This window comes from Gossypium hirsutum, chromosome A06 (assembly GCF_007990345.1).
Source record: "Gossypium hirsutum isolate 1008001.06 chromosome A06, Gossypium_hirsutum_v2.1, whole genome shotgun sequence".
Lineage (NCBI taxonomy): Eukaryota > Viridiplantae > Streptophyta > Magnoliopsida > Malvales > Malvaceae > Gossypium > Gossypium hirsutum.
In genome coordinates, this window is record NC_053429.1 from 2,428,427 (window position 1) to 2,447,326 (window position 18,900).

Sequence of the window (18,900 nt, forward strand, 5' to 3'; positions counted from 1 at the left end):
AACCACCTTAACTCCAGGAGAAGACTCATCCACACAGGAAACCATCATATATCTCAAGAATCTTTTGGATCTTGTGGCCCATAATAGGTTTGGGTAAGATATACAATTTGGGCTCACAACTTAAAGTTTGGTTTTATGGGCTCTAAAATATAACCCATTTAACTCAATCAAATCCAACTCCTAAATACTAGTATTTATGTGACTTGGACTCCCGTTTGAGTTGTAGCTAAATATTAAATATTAAAATAATACAAAAATAGGTTTGAATATTAATATTAATTATTATAATTTAAATAATTCTATTATATATATTATTAATTTATTTTATCTTTTATGTTAAAATTTATTAATATTCAATTTTTTATAATATTATAATGATTTGTACTCTACTTTAAATAACGAAGGTAAGTTAATTGCAGAATAAAATCGTAACTTGCATGAAAATTTGTGTAATTTTTGATTACCTTTAATTAATTTAAGCTTAATCTTCCTATTTTTTTCTTTTATTTTAATAAAAATATTTTATTTGTAGAATCATAAACAAAGCTTTCAAAAAATTAACTCAGTTAACTGTAATTATCATTTTTAAATAGTAATTCTATTTTATTACTTTTAATAATATAAGAAATAATTCAATTCAATTCAATTATTATGTATACAAATATATTACTATTATAATTGGTTATTACCACCAACATCTACCTAACTAAATAGTCCTCTTTTTGTCAGCAATAATATTATTGACCATGTCAAATATTCTGTTTGTATTTTAATTAGCTCTCACTAGACTAGTAGGTCACCAACCATGTTTGAACTATATCAAACCAGCTAGAATATATTAAACAGGTTAGATTAAGAATTAATACGAGTTGATTGAGTAATTTAAAAAATCAATTAAATCAAAAATTAAATTAGATTTTTTTTTATTTTTATAATTTTAATTATTTTTTAATCAAATTGATTGGACTAATGAATCAATGGCTTGATTCAACGACTTATTTGATTCTAAAAATACTATTTATAACTTTTTTTTAGTTTAAACTATTTTTTCTTTTTTCAATTAAACTTTTATACTTTTAAGAAATCGTATATTGTCTAAAGATAACTAAAAATTGAAATCAAAATGTTTCAAAATAATAAGATAAAATAGATGAAGAATGTTGTAAGATATAAGCTATTTTTGGCACTTGATTATAAGATAAGTTTAAATTAAGTTTCATCCTCTAACTTTACAAGTAATGTCAATATAAAAATATACAAAACATTAACCTTCATTGCCAATCATAGTCTCAATATGAAGTTAGAGATATGAACATGATTGCAATTAGATCCTTCATTCTAAAAAATTTAAAAAAAAGGTTATGTATTAGTTAAATAGTTGGGATATTTAAGGGTCAGGTTATTGATTTAAGTCTAAGGTTTATATGATATTTAAGAAAGTTTTGATAAAAAAATTGCTTGAAATATGAGATTAAAGAAATTTTTTTTGGATTTGTTTAAAATATGACTCATTTTCTAATCTTATAATATTTTTTTTTATTATATATTTTGTAATACTGTTAAGAGTTGTGTGACCCGAATCCTGTTTAATCCGGTCTGAAAAGTTTGAAGTGCAACTTAATTGTTAAATAAATAAAATAGAGAGGCAAAATTGAGGATCTGTGGGGGCAAAGTTTGAGGCACGAACTTTGTTGCACAAGTTGAATCCATATAATGTACTATACTTCTTTTATTAGACATTAATTAAAAAAAATTGTTTAACCTTTAAAAATTGTGCATAGTTACAAACCTGTTATATTATTGTTTTTCAACATTAGTAAATCTCTTTTCTTCTACCCGTGGTTTTTCCTGATAAGGATTTTTCATATAAAATCTAAGTATTCTTATTTTTCTTTCTTATTACTTTTCTATCATTCCTATTATCATTATTGACGTATATTATAACAAATACGTAATCCTATAATATAAATACTAAAAAATATATTAAGTCATTTATGTTTTAAAATAATAAAAAATATTAAAGTACTAAATATTAAATCAAATTTAACATATATATATTTTTAAATAACGTAGATCGTTCTAAATAAGTTTTAATTAATTATTTACAAATAAAGAAAATTTAAAGTAATATTTCAAGCTAAACTAAAACAAATATGTATGGTATTTTTAGTATAATTAAAATATCTTATTTTATAGTTTACGAAAATTAATATTTTCGGGATTAATAATTATCCCTTATATTTAAAAATTCTTCCTTTTGAATGAAATTCATTGCATTTAATATTTATTGGTAATATAAATGGTGTTGACACCATATCATTAACTCCTATAGTAAATCATAATGCCTGCTTATTCTTTTTCTTGAAAAAAAATGATGGCATTTGATGGCTGAAATTATTTTCTATTATCCAACTTGATAATAAAAGATAGAGATTGGGAAATATATAAGAAGAAAATTAGAAAAGAATATATTGAAAAAACAAAATTTTGGATAGCAAGTAGGGTAAAGCCAAGGGGGCATAGTTTTTAAGAAGAGTCCATGAACCCACCAATGATAAACTAAAGGGCTAAACAAAGGTCCCACACCCCAATGACAATGGTGGCTGCTGCCCCAAAGCATTGTTTGTCTTGAAGGGTTGTTGTCGTTGCCTTGTTTCAGACCTGAGATAAAATGATGACCCTAAAAACCAATCTCTATGATTGGTAAACTGAGATTTTATTTATTCAGAATATCAAAACAAAGAATCCCACTTTATTGGTAGAGAATAAGGGAACTGAGAGGATTTTGTTTCAAGTTTTAAGATATATATATACACTGAGATTCTCGAGATGTTTTCTTATGAATTGGAACATTTTGCAGTTAGCTGATGCCAAACATACCATCTTTAAACTTACAATTGTTGTTTTGTTTGGTATCTGAAATTCACTAAGTGTCACGATTAAAAATTTCAGAGTAAAACCGGATTAGAATAAATTATTACTTTATTTATATGATTCGAACTTAAAACTTTATTTAGAAAATAATAAATTTCTTGTTATTTGACCCCAACAGGAGGTTTTAGAGCTTGTAACGTCTTATCTTTTGATTTAGGGTTGTTTTGATTTTGTTTGGCATTTGTAAATTATAAGGGTCATGATTTAATTTAGAGTCAAATCGGGTCAAATTCCATTTTAAGAAATAAGTTGGTCTAGCCTTATTTTTTTTTTATTCATAAGATCAAACTCGAAACTTTGTTTAAAGAATATTAAATTTCTTGCTATTTGACTCAACATGGGTTTTGATTTTTTTTTATATTTGAAGGTCATAAAGGTCACAATTAAATCCAGAGTGAAGTAGGGTCAAACTCAATTTTAAGGAGCAATTCTTCGTTTATAAAACTCAAACTCAATACATTCCTCGAAGAACATTAAGTTTCTTGTTAAAGGACTCAACATGGATTTAAAACCAATTATGTCTTGACTTTTAACTTAGGGTTGTTTTGCTTTTCTGGTGTAAGTCACAATAGTCACAATTAAATCTAAAGTCAAGTTGAGTCAAACTCCATTTTAAGGAGCAATTCTTCATTTATAATATTCAAACTCGAGACTTTCCTTAAAAAATATCAAATTTCTTGCTATTCAACCCAACAAAGTTTTCAAACCTGATTATGTCTCGTCTTTTAACTTAAGTTTGTTTTAATATTTTCTTTTATCAGAAAGTTCCAAGGATCACAATTAAATCCAGAATCAAGTCATATCAAACTCAATTTTAAGAAACAATTCTTCGTTCATAATACACAAAATCGAAATCTTCTTTAAAGAATATCGAATTTCTTGTTAGGAGCAAAGTTTTAGACTTGACTTTTGACTTAGGATTGTTTTGAATTTTTGGTTCCTATTGAAACCCAATTCCATCCTAGTTTAAGGTGGTTGGATATAGCACTCAACTAACCCAAGCGAAACTCACGCTTTGATTAAATCATTCTAAGCAAACAAATAGAATAAAGAGAGAGAAAGTGGGGAAAAGAAAAGAAAAAATGGAAAATTGAGAAAAGCAAAAGATAGAGTTGTCTTGTTTGATTCATATTGTCTTTTTCTTTTGCCCAAAAGATCTTTGTCTAGGGTTCGTTTTTCTAGTTTATCAACCAAATCAAAGATTACTTGTTGCATATGCAACATAGATTTGTAGTTGAAACTCCATTTTTTAACCTGTTTCTTTATTTGTTTAGTGTAATTAATTATTTTTTAATCTATATTCTAACACAAATTCTTTTAGAGAAAATTACATTCTAAGTCCACTCCAACATGTAACTTTTATAAATTTACAATTTCATCGATATTAATTGAATTACTTAATTTGTCATGTAATTATTATTAATTAATACAATTTCATCGATACTATTGAAGCTCAACATATTTTTCCATATTTAAAATGAGCCTACTTTATTTCGACTAAGTTTTTATGACTTTTTTTTTTTAAATCTTTCCAAATATTTGATGGGACTTCAAGTTTGGATAAATAATTTGACCATTGGTCAAATTTAATCTTTATAATATATTGTACAGGCCCATTTTGACCTAACCCATTTTAGCCCAATCTACCCAAATTTACCTATTACAACAAACCTAGAACCCAACAGACCCATTTCAGCCCAATCTACCCAAATTTACCCATTACAACAAACCTAAAACCCAACAGACCCAACACCCAAATAACCTAACAACCCTAGCCCAACAAAATCAGAAAAATGAACAGCAAAAACAAACCCTAGGTGCGCCGCACCTAGGGTCTTCTGACTTCGGCCGCCGTCAGCGCAAATGGCGCACCTGCCACCGTCCCTTCCATGCCTCCATCACGTCTCTACCCACCTGCTTCACCTGCAAATAATAAAGAGAACAACAGCAACAAGCAAAGGGGGGGTATTATTTTGGTTCAAAAAACTGATTCAGAAACCATTTGTAAAAGGGGCGGTTTTCCCTTCTTCAAAAGACACTTTCAGAAAGAAAAAAAAACTATTGAGGAATATACAAAAAAATCTCAAAAATTAAGAAAAGTTGTTCTTCTTTTCTTTTCTTCTTGTTTCCTGGTTCGTCTCTTTTTTTCTTTCTTTCGTTTTTTCAATCATATATATATAAGAGCATATACAAAAACAAAAAGAAAAAGACAAGGAGAATCCTTACCTGCGCCGCGCCGGAGGAGAAGCCGAAAGGTTTCCCTCCGATTCTGGGGCTCGCAACCACCTTTCACGAGGTTCAGCCTTGAATCTGTGTTCTAGAGGCTACTGGCTTCAAAAAGGGACTGGAAAGGCTTGATTTTGTACCTCCGGCCGCCGCTCGCGGTGGCCATACGACGGAGGTGCGTCGGAGCCGAGGCCGGACTGAGGAGAGGGGTTGAGAGAGAATGAAGGGTTTTTTTGGAAAAAAAGGGGAAATGAAAACTTTTTCTGAAAATTTTAGTTTTTATACGGTTTCAAAACGGCGCCGGTTTCCCCTTCTAACCCGCGCGTCGACCCGACCCGCAACCCAGGGTCCGCGTGTTTTTGTGTGAGTGGGCTATTTGCGCTGCGGATCCTTACGCATTTCGCCCATTTTGTGATTTAGTCCTTTTTTAGCAAATTTCTCCTATTTCTAATTTCGCCCTGAAGTTTTGTTCCGATTGCATCGGAGTCCCTCGAAGTGCAGCGTTTTGTGGATCGGGATATTTCCCGCTTTGATCCCCATGTTATTCTCGCGCTCCTCTTTTAGTCCTAATTCTGTTTTATTTTCATGCTTTTAATTAAATACGATTTAATCCATGCCTATTTAATTTAGTGCACTTGATTTTTTTATTTATTCTCTTTAAAATTCATTTTCTGTTGTTTTTAGATATATATATATTTTAATCTAACTTTTAATATATTTTTAGTTTGTTATTAATACTATTCTAATATTATAATATATTATTATTTTAAATCTATCATTAATATTGTATAAATTTACCATGTATTATTATTATTCAAAATTTATTATGGGTCATCCTTTAAATTTGTCACTTTTTCATAATATACATACGCACATGTATTTTATACTTTATAATAATCTTAAAATATGTATATGTACATAAGATTTTTTCATATTTCATAATTTTATACATATACACATATATTTTTTTATTCATATCTATGTATATATACATACTTACATATTTTTCACATATTTTACACATATACATATATATATCTTTTACCTTTTTAAACCTTGTTCATTTCTTTATTTATTTCTTTATTTACATTTTCATCAACATTTTATTTTTATGGGATGTTTTAATTTTATATGCGTTGTTATTTTGTATGCTATTAATTTACCCCTTTATTTGTCTTATTTTCGTTATTATCGCCCATATTATTACACCATTGTATTTATTATTATTTTGTTATGCGTATCCAATATAATTTATTTTCGCATTTTTCGCAATATCATATTTTACTTTATTCAATATATCAAAACTCATTTTCTTTTTCTCGTATTTCAATATTTGAAAAATCATACCTTAACTTACGGGATTTTGATATTCTCGACAAATTTAAATATGCGAATCACTTCAAACGAAAGTTTTAAACGATCTCGGCAATTAAGAAAAGATCGTGCCCTAACTTACTGGGCCTGATTTATTTCTAAAACCAAGATAATAAAATATCTTTTAAATAAGCATTTTTCATCCGCGTATCGGGAATTTGAGACATTGTGTCCTAACTTACTGGATATGATTCTCTTTCTCGAATAACGTGAAATATCCCCTTTTTCCTGAAAATTTTCAACGTTTTAATACAAGGATCGTATTTTTAAAATTCTTCAAGGTTCTCAATTTTTGACATTAAGACATTAAGTAATCAACTAGGTACCAATTTTGGGCGTATCGAGGGTGCTAATCCTTCCTCGTGCGTAACCGACTCCCGAACCCGTTTTTCTGAATTTCGTGGACCAAACTTGTTGTTTTAATAAAATCAAACCGTTTATTAAAAACAACCCCTCTTCGAGGTGATCCAATCGCACCTCATAAAAAAAAAGGAGGATTAGTGGCGACTCCCGTTTCTTTTTTCAAAACCCAAGTCAACCCCGTTTTTCATCCAAAAAATGGTGTCAACATATATTAAAAAAATAAAAACTAACAAAAAAAAGAGATAATAAACTTTTAAACTAAACTGTAAAGTTTCCGTATATATTAATTAACTACTTTAAATGCACTATTAAAAAAAAAACCTACTTAGGAGGATACTAATAACAATACCATATGTGCTCTTAGTAATATGTTTGGGAATGCTTTAGTTGGTGGTTTAATCAGTGACCAACATGATAATTGGATTGCTGCTTTTTCTAAAAATATTGGCCATTTTTCTGTACTCAATGTCGAGCTTTGGGCTGCTCTTGAGGGACTACAAGTAGCTTGGAATCTAGAGATAAAAAAGGTGGTGCTTGAGATGGATAGTATTGCAGCTATCCATTAATTTGGTTCAAGCAATTTCAGTAGACCAGCATCACTCAGTTGTGTTATGAGCTATTAAAGGTCTATTCCAACTATCTTTGCTGGTTCGAGTTACATATGTATTTAGAGAGGGTAACCGAGTAACCAATGGTTTGACATCAATAGCGTCCTCAAGGCCTCTAAATAGATATATCTACATGTAACTACCGGATGAAGTTCTTCAATTGTTATACAATGATTGCTCTGGAATAGCTTGACCTCGCTAGCCTAGTTATGGTTTTTATAATTCTTCTTGTAAAAAAAAAAAAAACCACCACCCCTCTATTCCTCTTGCAGAATAGTCCCTCGACTCAATTAATTTTCATTTCCCTATTCTATCTCCCCCCAACTCAATTAATTTTCATTTCCCTATTCTATCTCCCCCCAACTCCTAAAGGCTAAAACTCGTTTCTTCATTAAATTAGATTCTCAGGATCTTTGAAGGTATGATTATTGGTAAAGTTTGATTTTAGGGTGTGATAGTGTTAAGAATATTGTCATTGAGAATTTAACTTTAAACATGATTGCATTTGGCTTTTCTCTATCAAGAATGTTAACTAAGTGCTACTTCAGCTAGTCATAACCAACAATTTAATGGGAGTTATTGCATATGAATTTTCATCTTAAAGAAATTGCATAATTTGTTAAATACAAAAGAGCAACTTAAATATGAGTAAGGCAAGCGTTTATATATATAGATGTAGCAGGATTTGATTGGAAAGTAACAAGCTTATTTGACATTGGATTTCAAATTAATTCGTTTACTAGTATGAGTAAATCATTAGTAATTATTTTGGTATGGATCATTTATGTTAAATACTAATAGGCTCGTTTTAAATATGAAAAATTTGATAAACTGAAATGAACTCAACTTTAAATACGAGAATAATTGCTAGTGATTTACTCGAATTAGTCAAATTTTAATATTTGAATGTTATTTGAATTATTGATTAAGCTTAATCTTATAAGTTATAAATTAAAAAAAATGTTGCAAGGTTAATTTTAATCTATTAAAACGAAAACCAATCAAAAATTGATTAATTTGTCTATACAACTTTTAATTTGATTCAATTAAGAAAAAATCAATTCAATTATTAATCGAAAATCATTCGATTGAATACCTTAAACCTGTAAAATGTGTGTTTTTGTCATTACATCAAATCACAATAGTTGCATCTTTAAAATGTTTCTTTTGTTTTGTACTTTATTGATGAGAAAAAAAATAATATGTAATAAAATATTTATTTAAATTGTCATGTATTCATGAACATAAACTTGAAATCCAGATAATATTCTGATTGTCTATCTGCGAATCAGTTGAGCGCAACCAATTGGGTGTATGTAGGTTTTATAGTGGGGGTCCATCAAGAGAGCTCGCAAGGAAAGTTTGCATACACTAAGGAGTTCGCATGTGGGGCTATGAAATTTAGTAGAGAGACCAGAGTAGTACATAGGTCCAGCATATGTATAAATATTCGATTGTTCTCTTTAATAAAATACGACAGAAAAATACTCAACATAAATAATATTTTATTAAATTTCATCCCCATTTTCGGTTTTAGAATATATATGGCAAATTGGATATTTTTCAAATATGTTGTGTGGTGTGTATGTATATATTTGCCCAGTTGTGTGGTATATTTGAAATAGTAAATAAATGTGAAAGAGAAATGCAATGAATTTATATATCAATCAAAATCTATAGAGGCAGAGGACAGGTCCCCCACTATCCAAATACCTACAACAAATTTGATGTACCACATTCTTTATTCAAATGTTCATTTATTACAGTCAAAAACACATTTTTTTTAATAAAAGTGATAAATAAAATTTAAATATTTAAGTGAAAAAAGGTGTTAAAATTTTAAAATCAAAATATTGTTTACCTATGTTTGTAAAAAACTTTATTATTAATAAATTTAAAATTTAAATAATTTTTATTGTTTAAATAAAACTTGAAATTGATGATACAAATGTTTAATAAGTAGATAAGCAAGAGGAAAATGTGGTGGTAGTAAAGAGGCTGGGTAGTTGGATTATGTCTCTCTTTTTATTTAGGTGAACTAATTTTTTTATAACTACTATATCCTCCTCTTACTTTTTTTTTGTTGACTACTTATATAAAAAAAATCAATTCGATTTAAATTAAGAAGATCATATTTTAAAATGACTCTGACTTCGATGTAACAAATAATTCAACTCATAAACAAGTAAAACCTTAGCATCGACCCATTGGTCAAAGAGTGAACATTCACCCATCCCTAAAATGCGAGATCAATATGTAGACTCAGCCTGTTTGTAATAGTGTAATGTGTTTGTGTGTGAATGTGTGAGTTATACGAATACAAAAACTCATAAATAAGTATGATATCAGTTTTTCTAGGTTGAAAACGAAAACATTTAAATTAATAAAAAGATTAAGAAATAATTCTATACAAAAGGTTTTCGTAGACAACGACCATAAAAAAAAGGTAATACAACAGCACGAGTCACATCACAAAAATATAAAAATCATGCTAAAAAATTCAAATTTCGAGTAAGTTGGAGATTGAAAATTACTCCCTATCCGAGCAAAGATGGCCCTTTTAAAAGATATGCTTTATCATATATTAAAATTAAATTGATCATATTCAAAAAGCTCCAACCTTAAGCTCAAATGACTCAAGCTTAAAAGAACAAAAACTTACATTAACCCGAACATAAAATTAATCCAAACTTAAAATAATCGAATTCCAAAATTAATCTTAAATTTTTTTTAAAACCAATAATAATTTAGATCCATCTACTTATAAGCCATTGCAAGGTGATTAACATTATTAATCCCACTAACCCTTTTTTATTTTAATAATTGTTTGACTATAGTTGACCGTTACTAAACACCGGCACTATTCCCCACGCAATTTTTTCCTTCACACATCAACAGATTCTCTCCGTTTCATTTTCCGTCACGAGATTAACCTTTATTATTTATTTATTTATTTTGTTAGTCCCCAAAACAAAAAAACGACAAAAATAAATAAAATATAAAATCTGTAAATTTTTAAAAAAAATTTTAAAAAAGAGACACCACGAAACCTATATGTAAACCCTAAACACACCTAACTGTGATCCTGTTTTGCTTGTCTCGCGGGAATAACCTGCGAATTCAGTTAATCACTTATTTAATTAATTATTGGTCAAATTCTGATTTAGTCCCTATATTATGGTCAAATTTTAGGTTTTATCTTTTATATTTTAATTTAACATAATTTAATCAACTATTTTTATAATGCCCGTCCAAATAAATAATTCTTTTTTTATTACTATTTTGTAATATGATGTGGATTTTTTAAAAGCCTTACTTTAAAAATTTACGTCTATATTTTAATGATCAATACCGGCAAGCTTAAACTCGATTAAATATTTATTTTTAAATTCGAACTCGGCTCAAGATATAATCAAGTTATTTGAGCTCCAACTTCATTAAAGTTGTTTATAAATTTTTATATTCAAGTCCAAACACGAGTTCGATTAAGCTTGTAGGTATTCAAGCTCAAGCTCAGCTTGATAATTAAGTTTAGAATTAATAATACATGTTAAGGGCAATGATATAATTAAATAATATAAAATTATTTAGAATATACATTAAAAATAAAAAAATCTCAATAAGGCTCGTCAGCCGTTTGAGCCTAATATTAAGTTCAAATTCGACTTAATTGACAGCTTGAGTTGCTCGAACTCAAATTCGACTTGATAATTATACAATCGAGTTCAAATTTTTTGAGTCAAACTCGAGTAGCTTACTAACACTAATATCTTATTTACATCCCAAAGGCGAAGTAATGACATTACAAAAGCAAAGAATCCAATTACATCGAATTAAAATAAAAGGACTACATATTAATTTAATTATAACGGAGGGATTAAAATAATAATTTAACCTAATTAATTAATTAATTAATTTCCCCATTTTAGTACGTTTCCTTCTTATTAACGCCATTCTCTCTTTTCCTTTTTTATATATATTTTTCTTCTTCAGTGTCTTAAGCTGCTTTTGTTCTCACAGTGAAAGACCATTGTTTGTTTCTTCTTTTTTACTCTTTTAAGAGCGTTTAATTTCGCGCTATTAAGGTCTCAAAGAAGAGGGAAAGCTTAACGATAAGCTCTGTCATCTTTTTTTGGAGCTGTTTCAGTGGCGAAATCGTAAAAAAAAATGGAGAGAAAACAGGGTTTTTTTTCAGTAGTAAGAGGATTATCTCCGAGCCGTTCCCGGTCCAAAAGTCCGGCGAGAAGTGCTTCACCAATGTCAGGTTTACTAAGACGTCGGAGGAACAACGTTAGTCACCACGTTTCACAGCCGGACCCTTTGATTTTCAGGTCTGGAAGCTTAAGACCAGCTGAAGCTTTGTCTCCGCTGAAAGAAGGTCCCGATCCCGATGGAACTGACGCCGGAGAATCAAGGATGGAAGGTAGATGGGCTCAATGGATGAAGGGTCAACTAGCACGCGCTCCTTCCGTTTCAACTTCGACGTGCAAACGGTCCGATCTGAGATTGTTGCTTGGTGTCTTGGGTGCGCCGTTGGCACCGGTGCACGTTAGCGCTTTAGACCCTTTTCCTCTACTCAGTATTAAAGATACCCCAATTGTTAGTCACCCCTTTTCTTCTCTCTCTTTCTTTTTTTTGTTCCTTAATGCATTTCATTGATTGGTTTAAAAAAACTTTAATTTTTAGTATCAACAAGTTCATGATTTTAGTGAAAAGTATAAGCTTTGCATGTTCATAGTTACAGGTTAAATTTTGATTGGATTTAATCTATGTTTGATGTTGGTTTTTTTATTATGTTTTGGGATTTGTTTAGTACTTATTGAGATTGTGTGTAACATGTTCAAAAAAATTGCAGGAAACTTCATCAGCTCAATACATATTACAGCAATATACAGCTGCATCAGGTGGACAAAAGCTTCAAAATTCGATTCACAATGCTTATGCTATGGGAAGGGTGAGAATGATAGCTTCCGAGTTCGAGACGGCTAACAAGGTTACGAAGAATCGGAATTCTTCCAAGGCAGCCGAGTCCGGTGGGTTTGTGTTATGGCAAATGAATCCAGATATGTGGTATGTTGAGCTTGCACTTGGTGGTAGTAAGGTCCATGCAGGTTGTAATGGGAAGCTTGTGTGGAGGCACACTCCTTGGCTCGGTGCACATGCAGCTAAAGGACCGGTTAGACCCCTTCGTCGTGCACTACAGGTAAAGTAGTCTCGGCCCTCGCCCCATGTTGTGAAATTGTTTAGCTTGGAATCTGAAAATCTGTTCTTGTTGGCTGTTGCAGGGGCTTGATCCGAGAACAACAGCAAGCATGTTTACTAATGCGAGATGCATTGGGGAAAAGAAGATAAACGGGGAGGATTGCTTTATCCTCAAGCTTTGTGCTGATCCAGCAACATTGAAGGCCAGGAGTGAAGGACCTGCCGAGATTATAAGACATGTTTTATTCGGTTACTTTAGCCAGAAGACAGGGCTTCTAGTGCATATGGAAGATTCACATTTGACTAGAATTCAGAACAATGGTGGTGATGCTGTGTACTGGGAAACAACAATCAATTCGTTCCTCGAGGATTATAGACCTGTTGAGGGAATAATGATCGCACACTCAGGTCGTTCTGTGGTGACCCTTTTTCGGTTTGGAGATACTGCAATGAGTCACACTAGAACCAGGATGGAAGAAGCATGGGCAATCGAAGAAGTGGCGTTCAACGTTCCAGGTCTGTCAATGGTTTGTTTCATACCCCCAGCTGAAATCCGATTGGCTTCAATCAGTGAAGCCTGTGAATTCTCTCAAGGTCCAAGGGTGAAAACTATGTAAGCTAACAATCGAGGCAGTAATGTCTCCGGAATATAAAGTAATTACAGCAACTGAACTAGATGTAATAGTTTTTTTTTACTTGACTAACTAAATTAGAAGGTAAAATCAGAATTGTAGTTTGTCTGAGAATTTTGTATTTGCATCAATGTCTCTTGAATTTGTAAATACAGAACAATGTAGCCCTTTTTGTTGTCTTCCAATGGCATAAAATTGTCTCTTATCTTTTGAATGTCTTGTTCTATGCCACACATAAATAGACAACAAAAAATGTTGCAAGTTGTCTTAAAAGTGAAACTTCTTATGCTTGTTTTTATTAGTTTTGAATTATCCAATTCCATCAATTTGGAATCTTTATTGCCAATAAGGTTAAATTTGAGAAAGAAGTTCAAGCATGGCTGGCCTTGGCTTGCATTTTGCTTCTAATGGTTGAGCTTTGGGCATGGTAACCCCTGTTCCAGCCCTCATATCGACCATGTCGTCCCCAATCCTTGACAATTCAAAGCATTGAATCAATGATCCTAATGTCAACCCAACTATTCTCAGTCCCAAGCCTTCTCCGGGACATCATCTTCTTCCGGCCCCGAACGGCAACGATTTGAACCCGTTTCTTGCACCTTCTAGCCCATCAAACCTCTCTGGTTCGAATCTTGTAGGGTCTTCCCAAACTTTGGGGTCATTCTGTATAGCCCATATATTGACCAATAACATTGTGCCACTTGGAATTCGGAAACCCTCCACCATGCATTCCTCTGATGATTCATGAGGTACTAGCATTGGAACCGGTGGGTACATTCTCAAAGTCTCGTAGATGATGCTACGGAGGTAAGGAAGTCGAACCAGGTCAGATTCCTCGATTAACCGCTCATCTCCCACCGTGTTCAAGATTTCGTCTCGAGCCTTTGTAAGCACTTCAGGGTGGTTAAGCAAAAGGGAAAGTCCCCATTCCATAGAACTAATAGAAGTTTCAGTCCCTGCCATCAATAGAATCTATCACAAAAAAACATTAGACCAATTTCATCAGTGTATTAACAATGAATTCAAACAAGAACATAACATAAAAATCTTACAATCATCAAGCCTTTAATGATCTCATCAGTGTAATAATCAGATTCAGATTCTTGTAATGACAACAAAATCTCAATCATGGTCTTCTTGTTCCTCTCACCATTAGGATCACTCTTCATTTTTCTCCTATATTGCTCTATGAGATCTTGCATAAACTTATCCCTCTTTGCACCACACTCCATTAACCTCTTTTCCAATTTCTTGGACTTAAGCCATGGTATAAAGTCACCGAAATTCGTTATCGAACTCAACTCGAGTGCCTCAATTTGTATCTCTCGAAACCGTTCAGCTTCCTCCATGTTTTCGACATCTTCACAACCATAGTACCTTTTCCCTGCAATCAACCCCATCATCACATTGTATGTTAACTCAAAAAACGCTCTTTTGAACTCAACCGGTTCATCTTGACGACATAACAACTTCCTCATCAACGATTTCACCTCATCCATCCGTATGCACGACAACAACTGCAGACGGCTCGATGACAAAAGCTCGATCGAGGCAATCCGTCTAAGGTTTCGCCAAAGATCACCATAAGGTGCCCAAGAGAGTCCAGTGTAGTTGTAAGCCAAGTGTTTCGCAATGAGCAAGCGAGGCCGGTTGGCGAAAATGACATCGTTCTTAGTGAAACATTCTTCCGCAGCAGACGGGGATGACACAACAAGGACCCTACGTGACCCGAACTCGAAAAAGAGTACAGGACCATACCGGTTCGCGATGTCGAATAGAGTTCTGTGGAGAGGTTTCTTAAGGAGGTGAAGGTGTCCAATGATGGGAAGACATGGAAATGGAGTTGGAGGAAGGTTATGGATTTTGTTATGGAAATGCTTAGTGAAAATATAAAGGATTAGGAATATTGGTAGGTAAAGATACAAGGCAGCCATTGATGTTCATCTCAAAGCTTCAAAAGTGTTATATGCTCTACTTTTAACGAGGCAAGGTTTTTTTTTATTATATAAAATTGAATAAAATAAATGAGCATAAATGCAATAAATTGGTATAGTGACTTTTTAGCCAATTTTACGGTATAATAACAATTTTGGTAAAATAGTTTCTGCAGTCCCTTTCAATATCAAAATTGAGTAAATTAGTCCCTCTCAAAAAAATTAGAGCAATTTAATCCTTGTCAATTTCTAAAGTGGGCAACTAAGGACAATTAATCACGACATTAATGGTTTCCATCAATTGTACATTATTTTGATTGGTATAATAACAAATTTAGTCCTCAAATATACACATTCTACCAATTTGGTCCTAATTTAACAAATTTATCCTGCAATATTTGTGTAAATGTTGAGGTGGAATTTGCTGCATTTCTTATAATTGAGGCCAAAATTACAAAATATAAAAACATTGAAAACTAAATTTGCTATTATACCAATCAAAATTATGTACAATTGATGGAAGACATCCACACCGTAATTAAAGGCCTTAGTTGCTCACTTTCGAAATTGACAGGGATTAAATCGCCCTAATTTTTTTGAGAGAGATTAATTTTCTCAATTTCGAAATTGAAAGGGATTGGAGAGGTCTTTTTACCAACAAGCTTAGCTATCAAAATTTACACATTTTGTCAATTTGATCTTGATTTAACAAATTTAGCAATCACCATTTACACAAAATACATAAACATTATAGACTAAATTTAAATCAAAATTATGTACAATTAATATAAAATATTAACACTATAATTAATTGTCCTTAGCTCAGTTTCAAAATTGATATATAGGTATTCAAGTGCTTCAATTTTTTAAGAGAAACTAATTTGCTCAATATTGAAATTAAGAGGAATTTACCCAATAAATCATGGTTTTAACTTTTAAAAAAGATTATTATAATATTAAAAAGATAATGCATAGTAGCATAAATGATGTTCATGTCACATGGATAAAGGTTGGAACTTGTAAAAATTTTAACTTTTACAAGTTGTAGGCTTTAGCTTTTCAATTGTTTGTGGAATTCCACCATCATTACCTGACCCACCAAAAAAAAAAAGAAGCTAAATTGGGCAGGCAAGTGGCTAGTCTTAATAGTATGGTGTTTATAATTATCAGATTTTTTGTCAGATATATTGTTTTGAAATGGGTATCTTTGATTTTTTTTAATAATAATAATTTAGTTTAATTACATGATGCTTTTTGGATGCTGCCAAATCAATCATATGTGCTATGAAAATTAAATGTAAGCAAGTTAACAAAAGGCCTTGGCATGGCAAAGGTTGAGCCTTTGGGCATACATCACTTTATTTCATGACCCAAAAGGTATTAATTTGAACACAAACATTGGGTGAGTCCAAACCTTCAAATATCTTGTGCTTATAATTAGTGGGTTCCTCCCTATTGTTAGAATCATTAGGTTATGTATGGCATGGTTCCTCGCGGTATATTGTGTGAAATTAGGGATGACATTAGAGCGAGATAAAAAATAATTTTATCAATCCGTCATAATTTGATAGTTTGTTTTGTTTATCTCACCATCTGTTTCGTTCTAGCATAAATGTGTAAATTTGAAAAATGTTGAATGTATCTATTTTTACTTTATCTTGTTTTATCTTAATTTGAATTTGACGACTTTTTAACAAAATTCTCAAGTGAAAATCAAATAAAGAAAAATTGGAGTCTAATTTTAAGAACTTATTTTTAATTTATATAAATAAAGGTAAAATGGTGTTTTTATATATCATCACGGCGGAACAGAAAAAAATATCCATTCTACATTATTCGTATCCACTCTTTTAAAGAGAAATCTTTTTTATTTGGAGCAGATCAATTCAAAATCTATTGAGTGGTTTATACGAATGTAGGCTTTCCAATCTTTATTACTAACTTTTAGAATGTGGTTCTCCAAACTTTATATCAAGTTATCAATTTGTATTAAAAACGATCTGTAACACCCCCTACCCGTGTTCCGAGCCTAGAATAGGGTACGAGGCATTACCGAACTTAATATGATTAATCATGTAAAAATCAGCCATAAAATTCTTCTAAATTAAAAACTTTCATACATATGTTTAACGTCCCTTATATGAGCCTACGGGGCCCAAAACATACATTCAGGGTGGTTCGGGACCAAACCGTAAATATATGAAACTTTTGCAATACTTAGAAAATTTTCACAGAAAATTTTCACACTTTGAAGAGTCACACGCCCGTGTTTTCAACCCGTGTAACTCTTTGTTTATAACTTCATCACCCTTGTCAGTCGTACACTTCATATAATTAACAAGAAACATGTATGAGCTCAATTCTCATTAAACTTCTCATATATATACATAATTTTACGTTATGTAATCATACAACATATATCAGCCATATCTCTATAATCTAAATATATTTTCATAACAACTTATCTTGATTTCATACTATTTCATATTTAAGCTTAAATAACCAAAGTATTTGAAATATCATCTTTATGCAAATAGTACACATGAGGTATATAATTCCATAATTATGAATGAAGACATTTATCAAACATTTTCCTTATTCATATATCAATGTCTCATGTCTCCATATATCAATAACCGTCATTTTCATGAATTTCGAGTTCAATTTCATAATTATTTGTCTCGTGTTCAATTTATTCCATGTCGGAACTTTATTCATTAAAACATTTGAATTATCAATACATATGTGCAGTACATTCAAGATGAACAATTATATAATCACAAATGAATTCATTTATCAACCAAGTTCTATACTCATATATTATCAACTCGTACTTCTTTGTATCACATAATTCCATGTAGCACTTACCAAACTTTGTCAAATTAGTGAACGTCTTATGGAATTGAGTGCTTCGTTTTCTCGATGCCATAGTTCAACTATGGTCTTACACATCTTCACATAATGATGTCATAGCCCAACTATGGTCTTACACATATTCATATATCGATGCCATAGCCCAACTATAGTCTTACACGTAATCACATATCACATATCGATGCCATATCCCAGATATGGTCTTATACAGTAACATATATCACAGCAATGCCATATCCCAGATATGGTCTTATACAGTAGCATATATCACAGCGATGCCATATCCCAAATATGGTCTTATACGGAAATCACTTGTCACTTGTAGCCGAAGTTACCACTATTCACTGATCAGGTAGTCGGAGCTACCATTTTTCATTGATCAGGTAGCCGGAGCTACCACTTTTCACTGATCAGGTAGCCGGAGCTACCACTTTTCACTGGTCAAGTAACCGAAGCTAACACTTTTCACTGATCAGGTAGCCGAAGCTACCACTTTTCACTTGTCATTTGTCCTTGATCAGATAAGTGTAACCGAAGCTATCACTTATCACTTTCACTTGTCCTTGATCAGATAAATGTAGTTGAAGCTATCACTTATCACTTTCACTTGTCCTTGATCAGATAAATGTAGTCGAAGCTATCACTTATCACTTGTTGCCATGGTCCAACCATGGTCTTTTACCGTCAATTCATCTTGTCACTGAACTAAAGTACTCAATTTGATCATTTATTCAATTTTTATACTTTTACATT

At 31.6% G+C, this 18,900-nt stretch overlaps 2 protein-coding genes across 2 annotated transcripts; one reads left to right on the forward strand and one right to left on the reverse strand.

Moving 5' to 3' along the window:
- The first annotated feature begins 11,468 nt into the window (after window positions 1-11,468).
- Window positions 11,469-13,544, forward strand: LOC107930610 (uncharacterized). The gene is made up of 3 exons (XM_016862284.2): window positions 11,469-12,104; window positions 12,361-12,708; window positions 12,791-13,544. Exons 1-3 carry the CDS (start codon window positions 11,673-11,675, stop codon window positions 13,322-13,324), a joined length of 1,314 nt encoding a protein of 437 aa, XP_016717773.1. The 5' UTR covers window positions 11,469-11,672; the 3' UTR covers window positions 13,325-13,544.
- A 62-nt stretch (window positions 13,545-13,606) lies between these two features.
- LOC107930609 (cytochrome P450 81Q32) lies at window positions 13,607-15,307 on the reverse strand. The gene is made up of 2 exons (XM_041114841.1): window positions 14,392-15,307; window positions 13,607-14,311 (listed from the first exon to the last, which is right to left on the reverse strand). The coding sequence occupies exons 1-2, from the start codon at window positions 15,271-15,273 to the stop codon at window positions 13,889-13,891; spliced, it is 1,305 nt and encodes a 434-aa protein (XP_040970775.1). The 5' UTR covers window positions 15,274-15,307; the 3' UTR covers window positions 13,607-13,888.
- Between the last annotated feature and the right edge of the window lie 3,593 nt (window positions 15,308-18,900).

What these genes read in the sequence shown, in the direction of transcription:
- LOC107930610 (XM_016862284.2), top strand. Translation starts at nt 11,673, where the DNA reads ATGGAGAGAAAACAGGGTTTTTTTTCAGTAGTAAGAGGATTATCTCCG. An exon ending in GTATTAAAGATACCCCAATT is followed by an intron (nt 12,105 to 12,360) that starts GTTAGTCACCCC and finishes AAAAAATTGCAG; the next exon opens with GAAACTTCATCAGCTCAATA. An exon ending in CCCTTCGTCGTGCACTACAG is followed by an intron (nt 12,709 to 12,790) that starts GTAAAGTAGTCT and finishes TGGCTGTTGCAG; the next exon opens with GGGCTTGATCCGAGAACAAC.
- LOC107930609 (XM_041114841.1), bottom strand. Translation starts at nt 15,273, where the DNA reads ATGGCTGCCTTGTATCTTTACCTACCAATATTCCTAATCCTTTATATT. An exon ending in TCATTAAAGGCTTGATGATT is followed by an intron (nt 14,312 to 14,391) that starts GTAAGATTTTTA and finishes TTTTTGTGATAG; the next exon opens with ATTCTATTGATGGCAGGGAC.